Source organism: Aspergillus costaricaensis (assembly GCF_003184835.1).
Source record: "Aspergillus costaricaensis CBS 115574 unplaced genomic scaffold BO79scaffold_2, whole genome shotgun sequence".
Taxonomy (NCBI): domain Eukaryota; kingdom Fungi; phylum Ascomycota; class Eurotiomycetes; order Eurotiales; family Aspergillaceae; genus Aspergillus; species Aspergillus costaricensis.
This window is the reverse complement of record NW_020291802.1, coordinates 82,272-96,874: the sequence shown is the minus strand read 5'-3', so window position 1 is coordinate 96,874 and position 14,603 is coordinate 82,272. Positions and strand designations below refer to the sequence as shown.

At 50.0% G+C, this 14,603-nt stretch overlaps 7 protein-coding genes and 1 non-coding gene across 8 annotated transcripts; 3 read left to right on the top strand and 5 right to left on the bottom strand.

The window, feature by feature from the left end:
• Positions 1 to 648: 648 nt before the first annotated feature.
• Positions 649 to 1,471, top strand: BO79DRAFT_234429 (alpha/beta hydrolase; the record flags this gene model as incomplete). Its single annotated transcript, XM_025684373.1, has 3 exons — positions 649 to 694; positions 758 to 952; positions 999 to 1,471. The coding sequence occupies 3 exons, from the start codon at positions 649 to 651 to the stop codon at positions 1,469 to 1,471; spliced, it is 714 nt and encodes a 237-aa protein (XP_025544211.1).
• Positions 1,472 to 2,131: 660 nt separating this feature from the next.
• BO79DRAFT_135586 (uncharacterized protein) lies at positions 2,132 to 3,691 on the bottom strand (the record flags this gene model as incomplete). The annotated part of the gene is made up of 1 exon (XM_025678056.1): positions 2,132 to 3,691. The coding sequence occupies one exon, from the start codon at positions 3,689 to 3,691 to the stop codon at positions 2,132 to 2,134; it is 1,560 nt and encodes a 519-aa protein (XP_025544210.1).
• An 835-nt stretch (positions 3,692 to 4,526) lies between these two features.
• BO79DRAFT_163984 (FKBP-type peptidyl-prolyl cis-trans isomerase) lies at positions 4,527 to 5,285 on the top strand. Its single transcript, XM_025679171.1, has 6 exons — positions 4,527 to 4,684; positions 4,784 to 4,851; positions 4,901 to 4,961; positions 5,031 to 5,051; positions 5,105 to 5,146; positions 5,196 to 5,285. The coding sequence occupies exons 1-6, from the start codon at positions 4,548 to 4,550 to the stop codon at positions 5,251 to 5,253; spliced, it is 387 nt and encodes a 128-aa protein (XP_025544209.1). The 5' UTR covers positions 4,527 to 4,547; the 3' UTR covers positions 5,254 to 5,285.
• BO79DRAFT_242138 (alpha/beta hydrolase) lies at positions 5,094 to 6,736 on the bottom strand (the record flags this gene model as incomplete). The annotated part of the gene is made up of 3 exons (XM_025685184.1): positions 5,094 to 5,734; positions 5,805 to 6,251; positions 6,725 to 6,736. 3 exons carry the CDS (start codon positions 6,734 to 6,736, stop codon positions 5,414 to 5,416), a joined length of 780 nt encoding a protein of 259 aa, XP_025544208.1. The 3' UTR covers positions 5,094 to 5,413.
• Positions 6,737 to 7,283: 547 nt separating this feature from the next.
• BO79DRAFT_t28 lies at positions 7,284 to 7,364 on the top strand. Its single transcript has one exon. It is a non-coding gene; the product is annotated as a tRNA-Arg (tRNA).
• A 67-nt stretch (positions 7,365 to 7,431) lies between these two features.
• BO79DRAFT_267466 (GMC family oxidoreductase) lies at positions 7,432 to 9,658 on the bottom strand (the record flags this gene model as incomplete). The annotated part of the gene is made up of 6 exons (XM_025687043.1): positions 7,432 to 8,201; positions 8,278 to 8,593; positions 8,647 to 9,017; positions 9,072 to 9,225; positions 9,295 to 9,559; positions 9,607 to 9,658. The coding sequence occupies 6 exons, from the start codon at positions 9,656 to 9,658 to the stop codon at positions 7,725 to 7,727; spliced, it is 1,635 nt and encodes a 544-aa protein (XP_025544207.1). The 3' UTR covers positions 7,432 to 7,724.
• Positions 9,659 to 9,958: 300 nt separating this feature from the next.
• BO79DRAFT_206400 (GNAT family N-acetyltransferase) lies at positions 9,959 to 11,326 on the bottom strand. Its single transcript, XM_025681966.1, has 3 exons — positions 11,077 to 11,326; positions 10,597 to 10,919; positions 9,959 to 10,531 (listed from the first exon to the last, which is right to left on the bottom strand). Exons 1-3 carry the CDS (start codon positions 11,172 to 11,174, stop codon positions 10,197 to 10,199), a joined length of 756 nt encoding a protein of 251 aa, XP_025544206.1. The 5' UTR covers positions 11,175 to 11,326; the 3' UTR covers positions 9,959 to 10,196.
• Positions 11,327 to 11,484: 158 nt separating this feature from the next.
• Positions 11,485 to 13,794, bottom strand: BO79DRAFT_206398 (choline transport protein). The gene is made up of 9 exons (XM_025681965.1): positions 13,621 to 13,794; positions 13,484 to 13,554; positions 13,340 to 13,363; positions 13,179 to 13,278; positions 13,053 to 13,125; positions 12,604 to 12,981; positions 12,517 to 12,536; positions 12,121 to 12,450; positions 11,485 to 12,039 (listed from the first exon to the last, which is right to left on the bottom strand). The coding sequence occupies exons 1-9, from the start codon at positions 13,756 to 13,758 to the stop codon at positions 11,587 to 11,589; spliced, it is 1,587 nt and encodes a 528-aa protein (XP_025544205.1). The 5' UTR covers positions 13,759 to 13,794; the 3' UTR covers positions 11,485 to 11,586.
• Between the last annotated feature and the right edge of the window lie 809 nt (positions 13,795 to 14,603).

The following is a 14,603-nucleotide window of genomic DNA, read 5'->3' as shown; positions in this document are numbered from 1 at the left end:
CAGTCACATAAAAGTCGTTCTCACGCTTCTTATCCATAAGTTGCATGCTGCCGCTGAGCTGCTGCAACCCAATCTCGGAGCTATATAGCGCTGATTAGTCCATAGCCCTGCAAGCCGCTTAGTTATCTGCCAGGTGGACTACGTATTGCGTCATCTAAGATAAGCGCCCAATTTTCTACCCTGACCATAGCGGATGGTAATATATGCAACTATTAACACGAAATTTGAGTTCTGATTTTGGCTATAATGACCGTTTCCGTTCATTGGGAATCTTATCAAGTTCGAGAGGTTTTTGGTAAAAAGTATGAGAAGTACTGGATACTATTAACTGTCTACAAGACCAAAGAAGATATAGATATAGAGCACCTACTGATCTATTGCACGTTGTAACCGCTTTGGTATGGATCTAATTATAGGAGCACTTTCTATGTCGTTATGACACATATCAATCTAGTCAGTGCCATTGGGCAATTTCCAAGAAGTCAGTTGACGTGCGTGCACCTATCATGCAAGTACCCCACATCTAGTCATAAATAAGAAGCCGAATGTCCCGGTGTCAATCACCTCATCAACATTAACCTTCAGAGAAAAATAACACCATTGGATACATCTTCAATTGATCTCAAAGTTCCTAAATCAATCGCTACAATGACAAGAATAACGACCTCCAAGCTCAAGATTCTTATGATCCATGGTAACTATCCTGACTCTAAGCACGGATGTCATTACCACCACTGACCATAATTACGCTCGACAGGTTATACTGAGACTGGAGAGTCGTTTCGCGCAGACATACGTGGCCTGGAGAAAGCCCTTGTGGAAGCCTTTCCAGCAGCGCCTGCGCCTGGATACCATCCCGATTACCCAGATGGTGTAGAGCTAGTGTACCCCGACGGCACATGGAGACTGAAGCCAACCGACTGGGAACGCTATATACCGGGGACCGACCCAGGTTATGGATGGTTCTACAAGGTCAGCGATGACGATGAAATTTCCAGGACTGCCCGATGCACTGGAAAAGCTTGGTAATATCATGCGCACTCAGGGTCCCTTTGCCGGGGTGATTGGATTTTCCCAGGGAGGGTTTTTAACTGGGCTCATCACGAGCCTGCTTGAACCAGGCAGGAAGAGTGTCTTCGAGAAAGCCGAAGTCGAGAGTGGAGGTATTCCGTTCCCTAAGTCATTTGATGGAGTCGAGCCTATCAAGTTTTCGATCAGCTGCTGTGGTTTCGCTGGATTGAACCTTCGGTACAAAGCCTTCTATTCCCCAAAAATCTCAGGGCCAATGCTTCATATGAATGGGCAATTTGATGATGTTGTGTACTACAAAAGAAGCCGCACTCTGATTGATGCGACCACAGGTGCTGAGGAAGAGAAAGTGCTCATTCACCCGGGCGGTCATTCTGTGCCGACTAGCAAACTGTATACAGATGCGATGATCATGTTCATCAAAGGGAGACTCGCGTCTTGATGTGATTCTGTGGGTGACAAGCTGCTATATACTATTTGAGCGGCGAAGCACCTGCATAGCCAACACTTCAATAGGGAGGGATGAAATACATCGGAACCTTAACCATGATAACCCTCAACAGTACCCGGGAAAGTATAGAACCGAGTAAGGAAGCCAATATCACGTGGTCTACATGGACAGGTACACAAGAGGAGCTAATGCACGAGGATAGTGGTTGACATGATCTGGTTTGGTGTCATGTGGCCTCCAACTAGTGACGGCATGCTTCAACAATCGTGTCTGTGTACCTTTTATTCGATTGGCTCTGTGGACCAATCATCAATCAGAAGCTCCAGCAGTCATTCACACTACAACATACATCATCTATGAATCTTAATCAGTTACTTGTAAATTCTTGGGTTCGAGCGCAGCCTAGAAACCTTATTTCAACTCTTCATAAGCCCCAGCTGACAGTATCCTCTTCTTACCTTAGCTCTCACTACAAAAGTCTACTTAGTTGAATCGTACTACGAAGGCATTGGGTTTTTTAAATGGTAAGCAACAGTCATATTTTCAAGCTATCTTCAACAAAATTTCTCGAAATTTTGTAGTACAGAATCGTGGACTTTTCGAAGCCATATGACCTGGTTCAAGTGGTGGCCATGAGAACCTCCAACCACTTCAGCAGAGCTCATTCTTGATATAACGTCCCTGCTCGTCATCGGTCTCAAAGTTCAGTTCGTCTGTTAAACATACGGACCCGACTACTGTGTCGAGTGCTCCTTCACCCACGTACTTCAGGGCTTTTTTTATTAGGGTGTCCTCGTCAACGATGTCGGCTACATCATCTATTTTGTCTTCTTTAATTCCATCGCTTTCGCCATCATTGCCGGCTTGCTCCTTCTCGTCTTGACTATGCTCGGACTCGGCAGACTGCCAGGTGACTTCCCTAAGGAAATCTTCAAAGGTATTTTCCACTTCGAGGATAGTTGGTGACAGCTCTTCCGGCACGAACTCGGGCTGAGGCAATGGTGCTGACGTGCTGGATTGGTCGGTCACCAGTACGATCTCGGGCTCGGGCAGTAGGTCGAACGCAGTTGAAGACGAGCTCACGGAGCCAAAAAAGTCCTCGATGCAACAGGCAGCTGCCTGTATGCTGGGATCGTTCTCGATATCCTCGTACACTTCGGGCGGAAATTCGCTATTTATCCAGGATAGATGGCCGTCTATAAGTTCCTGGTCGTGCTCGAGGTTGAGCGTCAGTTTGTTGTCCTCGAAAATGGACAGGTTCAACTGCGCCGGACCCTCTCCCACGAAGACATAAAATTGAGCCAACTGGCCCACTACGATCCCACCGTAGAGGGCCCTTCGGCTTCCATGGTCATTCTGTTTGTGGTACGATGCTGCCAAGCGATTCTTAAGGGGAACCTGCAAAGCAGGCCAATCGACGTCTAGTGGGCCCGTAACATCTTTCCATACGAGCATGATAAAGTTGATCTCCCTGAAGGGGTACTCTCGGTGGCTGACAATGACATGGCTCAGGTCGTAATTACGGAGCCCGACAAGGTCCGTTTGCTGATCGATAACCTCCATGTCAACCTCGCTCAAGCAAGCCTGCATCCGACCGAGCCACGCATTCGGCGAATGAATACGGCTCGGTCGGGGGGCACGGCTAGGCCGAGAGTACGGGGTCGAACGTCTCTGGTGCCGTGCACACCTCTTGATGTGCCCCTGTGAGTTGGATATCGTGGAGCTCGCAAGGTCGGAACTTGAGCTGGTAGTGCCGGTGGTAAATTGTTCCAAAGACTGGTGGAGTTGTTTTGAAGCATTGTGTGCTTTAGGATTCAATTCGTCCTCGGGGCTGTCGTCTGGCGTCAATGGATACATTGGCCGCATGACAAGGCTAGGCCTACTCAATACTTGTCTGTAGAAGGCGGGACGGGGCATGGCGGTGGTCTCTTCGGGGCTTAGAAAGGCCTCCGAATCTGCCGACATAAGTGGCGGACATGAGTACCGTCCAGCCCGGCCTTCATCAACTTCATCAATCAGACTTTCTTCGCTGATACCGGACACTTGATTCAGCAGATGTCTATTTGCCTTGGCCCATGTCTCCCTCTCTGATTCGTTTGTCTCTTCGACGTTGCTTTCTCCACGTTCCATGCCGGCGCGTATTGCATGTCGTTTCGTATCAAGCTCAGAGTGCTTGGGTCTGTCCTGGCGCTTGGGGCGTGAGGCAGGCATATTGTCTGCTCAGAGCTGCTTTGCTGCAATGAACACTTACTATGATAATGTCTTGATGTGATAGTATAGTGTCTTGCTACCGATGCTGCAGGAGATAGGAAACATCTTGGTCCCTGGAGAGGGAATCGGGATATAAAAGGGAGACTTTCGCTAGCGGCATGACAGTGACAAGCCGGTTGAGTCCTGCCCTTTGGTTCTAGGCGCAATGCGATGAATGAATATGACATTTCATGCATGATAATAGACAGTGCCGTTGTCTTCTGTGGCGAATTCCAGTCAGGGTAATAGGATAACAACGGTTAACTCCCTCCTCGAGATTTAGCGGAGGATGCGCCGTCTTTTGATTGAATTGCTGTGCAACCTCGTTATATTTTTATCCAATAGCAAAAACCCCTCATTATGCTAGGCTAGTGTGAATGATTGGCTCGGTGAAGGACGGGACGTGTTTCAGGGCAACTAGTGAGAAGCCGTGAATACACTCACTGTCTCCAGTGTACTCCATACCGGGGATTCACACCTGTCTGTGAATGCATGGATACCTCAGGCACTGATATGCTACAACTACTACTTTGTGGTCAAAATCAAAGGAAATCAGTATCAAACTTAGCTGAAACAGATACTCTGTTGTGTTATTCTATCTACTATAGTTTCATTCCATAGAGTTCATCTTCCTACCGCAGTGAAGCAAACATACCTTCCACCCAGCTTCTTCTGCAGGGCTCAAATCAACTTTTTTCCGTTCCGGCACAATCTCAACTGGTCATGTGACCTGCTGGCAGGGAGACGTGCCCCGTTCACAACCCCATTGTTTCCCCACAATCCATCTGGAGTTTACCAGATTACCTGACCAAAAAATATGGGGTTTATCGATTTCATCAAGGATATTCTGCGCCCGGGCAATGGCGTGGATTATCCCAAGCCGGGTGACATGGTAACAGTGCATTATCACGGCTATCTTTACGACCCGGCACGGTCAAGGAACCGAGGGCGTCGGTATGTTCCTATCAATCAGGGAGACACGGCTTGCCGTTTGTTTTACCATCACTTGCATGGCCTGGGCTGTTCTTCATACTAATATTGGTCCCACTATAGATTCGACAGCAGTATTAAACGGGGATTTCCTTTTACTTTCAAGGTCAGTGTCGGCCAGGTGATCAAAGGTGCGTCAGTGCAGCTACCCCTGCAGAATGTTAGGCTGATCAGTTTCAGGATGGGATGTTGGCATTTTGGGGATGAGTCTGGGTGAAAGAGCCTATCTTACATTCGGCCCGTATGTCTTATTCACAATGGCTATCTCCTTTCAACGTGTCCACTACTAACCATTCCATATGTATGACAGTCACTTTGGATATGGCGAGAGGTAAGTTTCATTCTATCCCAAAGATTTGGAACTTGCGCTGATGTTGTTTCCAGGGGAGCTCCTCCGTTTATTCCAGGCAATTCGACCCTCGTCTTGTAAGTTCCTACCCCAAACCAAGGCTTTTCTTGACTCACAGATGTGCAGCGATGTCCAGCTACTCGCCATCAATGGCCGAGGGGTTGAGTCGGATGATTCTGAATAACTGTACAATACTATCTAACTTGCTCGTAAATGTTCACATCATATACCATTTCCTTCTTTTCCACGTCATTTTGCGCTTCAGATACACAGTGTCTCATCACCTCGATCTTGCTCCATATATCTTATTCTTCGTCACACTCATGCTCTGATTTTCGCTGCGTTCAAATGGTCGCCGCAGCAGCACGTATAACCTCTGCCACCCGCGATGGCTGACTGAGCTGAGGCATGTGGCCAGCACTGCACCGCTCGATCTGGCTCCCCGCCAGGTTAGCTAGTTGCTCTTGGAGGCCCGCTGGAAGAGCATTATCACCCTCACAGACAAGGTACACGCTGGGCACATCCTTCCACCCAGCGTAGGGCACCCTGCCATTCCAACCATCAGCCGGCTGGGGGGCAAGCATAGCCAGCCACTTTGTCTTCTCTGGCTCAGGAACATCGTTGAGAAGAAGCACCTCGGGATTGACACAGTACATCGCACCTCCCTGTCAATTCACACGTCAACCAGACACCACCACATTAGGGGCGAGAACATAAATAGGCTGGGTAACCAACCTCAACAACAGCAAATGGCAAATCCTCGTGTTCATGACCTTCCGGAAAAACCGCCGCAGCCAAGAAGACAATCTTGACGACTCCACCCTGTCCGACAGCCGACTTGCTTAGGCCTTCCATGGCAGCGCTACCTAAAAATCCACCGGCCGAATGCAATACGAGAATAACGTCTTCCCCGCGGTGCACGATGCTCGTCAGATGGTCGCGCACGGCGGCTATATCATCGGTCATAGCCGGGTTTCCGGGCGAGGTGGTGCCCGTGCTGGGTAATGTGCAGACTTCCGTCTTGAAACCATCAGCCTGCAGGAGATCGCATACGGGAGTGAAGACTTTGGGCCCCTCCCAGAAACCCGGGACGAAGAGGATGGTGGGTGCCGTTTGGCCAAAAGGTAATCGTACGGTTGGAGAGGTTACGGTGGTCAGACTGTGGGTGATAGGGAGGGGCGGCTGTGAATTATATGGGTTTATCGCTAGCGCATTATGGTAGCCTAGATGAGGGAGGGGTACAAGGCTGTCACTGAGGACACCATACACTGCTAAGTTGCACTACATGTGTAGCTACTGGGTCTCAGCGAGCCAACGATGTTCTGTGGGCTGCAGTGGCGTGTAGTGCGTAGACATGGGGTATTAGTTGCTCCACCCAAACAAAGAAAAGCTGAACATCCACTTTAAATCTCACGTCAGGCGGATGGGTAGCGACTCCGATTCCAGCCTCTTTTGAGCATGGACAAGGTCGGGATTAGACGGATAAATGGGCCAATGAAACCTTGGTAGACCGGCTTATTAGTGATGCGCTAATTGCTAAGCTTTCTGATCGCTTATTTTCTTCCGTCCAATCGACTAGCATTAGCTCGTACTCAGCTCATTGCCGTCTGTCAGTGGGTTGTAGAGAGACGCAGTACGGAGTAGGCTAGTCTTACTTGTATAATCATTATTTTTTTTTGATTTTGAAGCAGCCTTACGTGGTAGATTAGTAGATCTAACCCATTGACTTGACGTTTAGGCTTACTGTGTCACTGGGTTTTTAGATCAGTATGTGGTGATATTTGGCAAGGGAGTATGTTCGATGGCATATATAGCCTTGTGTACACTATGCGACACTGCATGGTAGTTTATTAGCGCTAAATGTCGGCAACAGGGCAGGTAAGATGAAGCTTGCAGTTGGATCGCCAGTCTGCAATCCCAAATATTGAAGTTCAAGCACGCCATACTGGATAAAGAATATATATCTTGCCCGGTCCGGATGGGGGAACCGTGAGCATAGTACTATCCGTCCGCGGGCAGTTAAGCCAACAGATTAAATAGCACATTAGTATACATGCTTCTTACAATCATGTAACTGAGCTCTAATGAATAATATAGGGTTGACACCTAGATTCGCCGTCTGTTTAACCTGGCCGGTCCGTAAAGAAAGCTCTTGTGGAACAAGATATATTTTTCAGATATAAGGCTAAAGTGTTTGCAACAAATATCAAGTACGGCCGGGTGGCGCAATGGTAGCGCGCTGCCTTCCGGTAGTGGATGTGGCAGTGGTTGCGTGTTCGAGTCACGTCTCGGTCGTTCTTTTTTGCTTTTTGCATTTATACCCCCCGCTACCTGGAGTGATGGCATGACTTATTTTTATTGGCTATAACATCCTCTTCTCCCCGCTTTCCGGGATATCTGATCCATTTTCATCCAAGTGGACATGGCCTGCGGCTCCACCCCCACCATGTCGCCATGGGATCGCAACTTTTTGGCACGTTATGGGAACAATGGCCTGCATCGAGCATCGCACATAGGCACATTTTCCAACTATCATGTATCTTCTCCTTTTATTGCCAGTTCTCGATAATAGTGAGAGATCCGGCTGGTCATGCCACCGACGACAGAATCATGTCAGCAGCCTACAATGCACATATTAGCAGCAGCACTATGCCCTCATGCTCCAATACCTACCTGTTCTGCAACACCATACGTAGGCGCCTGATAATGCGCCGCCAATGGTAGTGGGATTACACCAGAGTCCACAACCCTCAATCGCTCAACTTGATACACCCGACACTCAGTGTCGACAACTTCCCCCATCGCACAAGTCCCCGAGTAGTGAAAGCAACTACCACCACTCCGGTTCGCCCGGACATCGATCGCCTCATCGGACCAATTGTCACGGAGAGAATCATCGACGCCGAATTCGACAGCATTAAGACCCTCGACGGCCTGTATGGCACGCGCAGTCTCTCGCACATTCTCGTACATCGCCGATCGGTCAATCGGGGATGCAAGGAGTCTGGGATCCAGCACGGGGGCGTCAGAAGGGTCAGATGATCGCAGCGTGAGAGTACCCCGTGATACTGAGTCGACGAGAACGTGCATGAGGCTGATGACGCGCTTCCCGGGCCAGCCCTCGAGGGGTTTCTTGCGAGCGGACGTGTCGACGGCGGTGTAACTGACTTGGTTAGCAGTGCCTTTCTTTCTGCGAGCTTTGAGGAACAGCATACACAATAAAGTTTTCAAGTTGCATCTTCCCCTCAGCCAAATACCGACTGCGCTCGGCTGAGCTCAGAACTTGTTTGGCCAGCTCTTGTGTCTTTGCATCCGCAGGTGCAAAAGACATCCAGTCGTATGGCAAGCCCGCTAGCCAATGGACCTGTTCTGTTTCCATCTCCCCGTCCCCTAGGGTAGCATTGTGCTCGTCAATCGTCCAGTAGGTGAATATATGAGGGTGGTCAGCATAGTTATTTCCCACGGGGAGGTCTACGACTGGAGTGATGCCATGCCGCTGCAATTCTTCTTCTGGGCCGATGCCGCTGTAATTGTTATTAGGTTTTTCTATCCTCAGAAGCAGTTAATGCTAACTCACCTAAGAAGAAGGATTTTGGGTGATCCATATGCCCCTGCTGAGAGGATCACCTCCATACGAGCCCTGACATGCACACGCTCAATCTGATCTCCTACTGATCGCGCAACAACGGCGCCTTTCACAGTCTTCCCAGTCATGATGAGCCTTTCCACAGTTGAATTCGTCCAGACAGTGACGTTACTCCCCAAAGGGTAGCTACTCGCAAAGCTTCTCAATCCCGCATAGGTGGAACTGAAAGCCTCCGAGCACCCCAGCTGCTGTCCACTATTCATATCATCCACCTGCTTGCGACCGAGCAATTCGTGAAATCTGCGACTCTTCTCCCGCAACGGGTAATTTCGTGGCAGTCCACTGTTCGTCGCATGGCTGACCTATACGATATTAACACGGTACCTCATAACGTAGAAGAGGAATGCGATAGCTACCTTGATCGGCCCACAATCTCCATGAACATCAACCGTGAGAAGGCCTCTCTTCTTCATCTCCACCGAAGGATACCACGTCTCGACCATCTTGAAATACGGCAAAAGGCCATCCCACGACCATCTCCGGTCTTGAACAAGCTCTGCCCATTGGTCACTAACCCAACACAGTCACATCAGTAACAATTTTGGTAACCATATCACCATTAATAGTATGGAATCTCACTAATCAACAGCCGGCCCGCGCGTAAACACCTGATAATTTACCCCGGACCCTCCTCCGACGAGCTTGCCAGAGGTTAGACACACCGTATCACCCCCGAAAGCGCGCTCCTGCGGCACCGAGCGATGGGGCCATTCGATATCCGAGCCGAATCCTGCCACGAAGCCCATTGCGCCGGATGTCCGATCGTCTTTCTCGACGCCGGCCTCGATGAGCAGGATGCGCAGATCGGGACGGCTTTGCGAGATTCGACTCGCTACCACGCAGCCTGTTGCTTATCAGTATGCGGGGAAGATATTGTGATTGGGGGATTACCTGCGACGCCTGCTCCGACTATAATGAAGTCGAATGTTTCTTCTGGCTTCATGTTGTTCATGTGAGATATGGCTGATAGCTATAGACGATAGATGGCGAATATTGTATGCATCTAATGCAACGCCATTGATATACTCGCAGCTACGGGTGGCCTGAAGGGCAAGATGGTATTGATGATACTTAGACCTCGTCCGCTTGCGGAATAACTCACCAGAGAGACGTGGACGGCTGTTACACGAGGAGAGTCAGCTTTTGTATGGGAGTCGCCATTTGCAGGGAAATCCCATAGCCAACGAAAGAACACGAAGAATATAAGCATATCGGTACATCCAGCTTTAACAGGCTTTGGCATTAAGGCGTGCACTATGACCGCATGAAGGCTGGTCTGGACACAGAACAGAGTTGGATGCGAAACCTAAACGCGTGAGGGGAAACGGCGTCTCCGCATCAAGTTTCCCCGAGTGTCAGCGAACAACAAACACAGTGAGTGAGAAAGAAGTCTTGTCTTTATTCCATCATCACGTCAATCATCAACATCATCTCATCTATTCTACATTTAAGATCGCAACACTCTTGACGAACCGACGAACCTATTTCCAGGTATCCTCGGTAACCGCCCACGGACCCGGGGGCACCTTATCATTCCACTCACCGCGCGGAGGGCGCCAAAGCAAGAGAATCGCGGGCGGTTGACATTCATGCACCAGCCTGTTCCACTCATCACTGGGGTTCTTCTTCGCAAAGTCGATGTTCAGACTGATGACGCGCTTGTATCCGCTCTCTTCATACAACCAGCGACCGATGGGACTGCCCTCGATCCAACTCTCGTATCCCAGGGGATCGATCCTCTCGTGGCCCCATTGCATGAGAAGTCGTCCTACGCCTCGACGGCGGTAATCGGGGTGGACGCCCATGGCATTTACGCCTATTCATTCATCAGTTAGCTCTACTCAATAATGAATAAAGTAAATGGAATGAAGGGGTATATACCAGCATGAGGCCTCTGCAACCAACACTGTCTCGGAAAGAAAGCCTGACTGAGCATGCGACTAGCATATTCCGCGCGTTCCGAACCCTCCGGGTACCAAGTACACGACAGCGGTTGAGGGCCATTGGGAAAGGGGTTCTTGTGAAAGACGAGCCATTCGCAGCCGCCGGCGACGCGACCGGTCTCGGTATCAATCACATAGATGAGATGGGAGGCAGGATTCTTCTCGTGAGCGGCCCAGCGGATTTCCGTGTCGAGGGCTTTGTCTTTTACGCGGTCTTCTGCGGTGTGGCCGCTTACGGGGTGAACGGCGGTGAATACTGGACTGTTGATTGTGGTGGTGGTGCGACCGGCGAGATTAGTTTGAAACTCTACTACTGTACGGGGATGGGAGGATAGGAGGGAGGATTGGGGGGAGGAGATTAATGAAGGAAGAAGGAAGGGAAGGAATGTGTGGTGGTAAATTGCGCGCTCTCACTTACTTGTAAGGGTTGAAGTTGGCCGACCAGAGAACGTCGACTAGACGGGCATATTCCTCTTTGGTGTGGATTTCCCGGACTTCGAACTGCGACTTGGTCATGATGGGCTGGGCTGGCTGGCTGGACTCTTGGGAAAGGATTGATGGGATGGATGATCGATTGAAACGGGGAAATTGAGGGGGGGCGCGCGGGATGAGGGGGAAACAACAAGAGAAAGAGAAAAAAAGTATCTGACTTGACTAATAGAGAGTAGTGAATGGAAAATAGATTAGTTAGATTAGTTATCCTCCCTAAATTATCTACCAAGTAATGAACTAATTTAGTAGCCGGAAGCCGATGTTACCCTGTCACGGACGGACTAAATGAATCCTTCTTTTAAATTAAAAAAAAGTAGTACTATGGTATAAGGTAGACTATTTTAGGGCGACGCCACTAATAAGTAGGGGAAAAGTCCCTGAATCAAGAGGAAAATTGCGCCATTTCCCGAGCTGTTAGTGAGTCAAAAGCATCCAACTAAATCTCGGCTAGCGGGCCCTTGTAGTGCTTCCGCGCCCATCCCACATAGTACACGATACTGATGAGGGTAACTCCCGCGAAAATGACAATGCTGTAGTTAATATTCTTGGGAGCAGGGTGGTTCTCCGGTGGCCAGCACCCGAAGAACATCATGATGATGGAGTAGGCAATGGCAAAGATGTTATTTGCCGTGCCCAACCACCCTTTGACTCGGAAGGGCCCCCAGTTGAGGACACCGCCGCCTTGACCCGGCTCGGTGAGGTCGCCGCGCAATCTACGATAGAGCAGGAGAGTCAGAGAGATCATGTACGAGGCAAAGAAGGCCTCCAACACCAGCGACAGAATGATGTTCAGCACCACTGCCGACCCGATGTTAATCAGGCTGAGCAGACCGGCCGCGATGACCACCACCAACGTGCTGTGGAAGGGCACTAGAGTCCGTTGGTTCACCTGTAGATAAGAGCGATCGCAATTAGTATATTCCTTGACAAAATAATCTGAGGGCGAAGAGAGGCTAGGCCCATCACTTACCTGTCGCACCCAGCGCCAGCCGGGAATGGCCTGCTCGCGGGAGAATGACCACAGCATACGACTGCCGGAAGAGATACCCGCGAGTCCTGCACACGCTTGCAGAATAGCCATCATACTGGAAAGAACAACCGCAGCACCCTTACTGCCCGTCGAGCTCGCCAGCATGTACATGAAGGGATACGAGGCACTGGATTCCACAATCTTCAGCAGGTCTCCAGCGGTGAAGAGGAAGGCAATCAGAATGGCAAAGCCAGTTGCGCCGTTGATCATGAGGGCCAGCAGCATAGAACGGGGGACCACCCGACTGCTGTTGGCGACTTCTTCGGCCATCTGTAAGGGGTTAGTTTTTGGCAACTGACTCAAACAGCGGCTAAACACCGAGAAGGAAGCACTTACATGAACCGCGCCATCAGTGCCTAGTGAACACAAAAACCGAGTCAGTATATCATGTTGAAGTTGATTAGACGCAAAAGTCTGCCTTACCAACAAACGCAGCCACAGTGCCTTTTAACCCGATAAAGGTAGCCAAGGTCAGATCACCCCAGCCGCCATAATCGAAGGATACAGTAAAGATCGATCGCGGATCGGCCTTGGGCCCCAAATAGACGAGCGGAACCAAGACGGCGAAGAAGCCAAGCACATGGACAAGAAGGATAAGCACTTCAATGACCGGCAAGATCATCCCCAGCCAAGTATTGAGAACTGTGCAGACGAGCAGAATCGCCCACATGATCAGCGTGATGTGCCATCCTTTGGGATCATAGCTGGGGATGTTCATGGCAATGGTGCTCTGCAGCACACTGGCAGCCAGGTAGATGGCGGCTGTGGGGGCCGCTGTCCACGCAATAATGCAGACCGAGCCTGGATTTTTCCTTGCGTTAGCTAATTCGGACCGCGGTTCGCATACTCGGCACATGGAGTCGCACACATACCAGTGACATGACTGAGAAACTTCCTGGCCGACCTGGGGGCCAAGATGCTCACCCAATGATATTGTCCGCCCGCCTGTGGTGAGAAATTAGGCTCATTCTCAGCTGCAGGAAGTGTCGGACACATACCGACGGCATCATGCTTGCTAGCTCCCCCATCGAAATGAACACGGAAATGATGCCCGCCCAGACCCCAAGAAAGCCATACACCAAACCGGCGGGACCACCACTGCACAAGGGTTAACAAACATTATTCTTCAGAGGTAAGCTCATTCCATGGTAGGCCTTACTTGGTGAGTCCCAAGCCAATGTTCCTAATTATCCCTATTAGCATGTAGAGATCTGACGGGATAAAAAGCAAGGGGGAGTGGGGAAACAAAAAGAGGGGTAAAAGAGAGAAAAAAAAGAAATATTGAAAAAAAAATATCGCATACATTATAACCGCTTCCCAAGTCAGCATCAAGCTGCAGGCAAACCCGACAGTACTCGTTAGACCAAATCGTCGCTAGCAAGGGTAGATCTCAGCGGCTGATGGTAGTAGAATCTCGGGGATAACGTGTGTGTTGGTTACCTTCAGCACCTCCTTCTTTCCGACCCTGGCCAGCTCGTAAGCATCGTTACTAAAAGTAGCCTTGCTCGGCGTGCCAGAATCCCGGTTCGTTGGAGCACGCAGCTCGATCGAATGTTCAACATCGCTGTTCCTGGCCATTTTGGGAACTCGTCACGACCAGTGCAAGACGCAGGCAACTAGACAAGTAAGAGAAGGTGTGATTTCGAAGGCATGGATTTTAAGAAACTGATTCGGAGTCATTTTATGCAAGCGCGGCCGGATAAAATCCAACGTAGACGGTAAACCCTGCAGGATTGCCACACACAGTCCTGCCATTAGACCAATTATCGGCCGGATTACCCGAAGAAGCAAAGGGTCCCTCTACGTTATCAGCTGCAGAAAGTATCGTGCGATAATTGGGGGCCAGATGCATTGTAAGTTGGGGGCCGTTATTTCGATATCTGAAGGATGGCTGAGTGTGAGGAAACGAAATTGCATCCCCAGTGTTCTAGTAGTCTAGCCTATCGAGAAATGTTCAACTACTACTAAATTAGACGATCTTGGCTGCCGCGTGTCTCATATGGGCGTAAATTGAAATTGGAACGCGACCAAGCGACTCCGGAAGGAAGAGAGAAAGGAATGAAGGCTGGCAAGCAGGGGGGTGGAGTTGGAAAGTGGAGAAGTAGACAGGGAGGGGAGGGTGTGCACCACCCGTCCACCACCACAACAATGGGACCATCCAACGTCAGCCCTAGTTTATTAGCTGTCCATCTTGTTCGGGTGGGCCGGGAAAGCCCACCCACCACCACCACCACTACGTACTACGACTACCAACACAGCACAAAACCAAGAAGCATATTAGCCAAGGCAGCTCGGCTACTCAAGCAGTCTTGGCCATAAGCAGTAAGACCGAGACAGCCAACCGTCTCACATGATTTGACTGGTGTTTCCCCATTAGGGTTAGATATTCCTGCAGTGTGCAGAGAGGGCGGCCGCTAGAGAAT

What these genes read in the sequence shown, in the direction of transcription:
- BO79DRAFT_163984 (XM_025679171.1), top strand. Translation starts at nt 4,548, where the DNA reads ATGGGGTTTATCGATTTCATCAAGGATATTCTGCGCCCGGGCAATGGC. An exon ending in GCCTATCTTACATTCGGCCC is followed by an intron (nt 4,962 to 5,030) that starts GTATGTCTTATT and finishes TATGTATGACAG; the next exon opens with TCACTTTGGATATGGCGAGA. An exon ending in CACTTTGGATATGGCGAGAG is followed by an intron (nt 5,052 to 5,104) that starts GTAAGTTTCATT and finishes TGTTGTTTCCAG; the next exon opens with GGGAGCTCCTCCGTTTATTC.
- BO79DRAFT_206400 (XM_025681966.1), bottom strand. Translation starts at nt 11,174, where the DNA reads ATGACCAAGTCGCAGTTCGAAGTCCGGGAAATCCACACCAAAGAGGAA. An exon ending in GCCAACTTCAACCCTTACAA is followed by an intron (nt 10,920 to 11,076) that starts GTAAGTGAGAGC and finishes CACAATCAACAG; the next exon opens with TCCAGTATTCACCGCCGTTC. An exon ending in GTTGCAGAGGCCTCATGCTG is followed by an intron (nt 10,532 to 10,596) that starts GTATATACCCCT and finishes ATGAATGAATAG; the next exon opens with GCGTAAATGCCATGGGCGTC.
- BO79DRAFT_206398 (XM_025681965.1), bottom strand. Translation starts at nt 13,758, where the DNA reads ATGGCCAGGAACAGCGATGTTGAACATTCGATCGAGCTGCGTGCTCCA. An exon ending in ATTGGCTTGGGACTCACCAA is followed by an intron (nt 13,279 to 13,339) that starts GTAAGGCCTACC and finishes ACCCTTGTGCAG; the next exon opens with TGGTGGTCCCGCCGGTTTGG. An exon ending in CACTGTGGCTGCGTTTGTTG is followed by an intron (nt 12,537 to 12,603) that starts GTAAGGCAGACT and finishes TGTGTTCACTAG; the next exon opens with GCACTGATGGCGCGGTTCAT.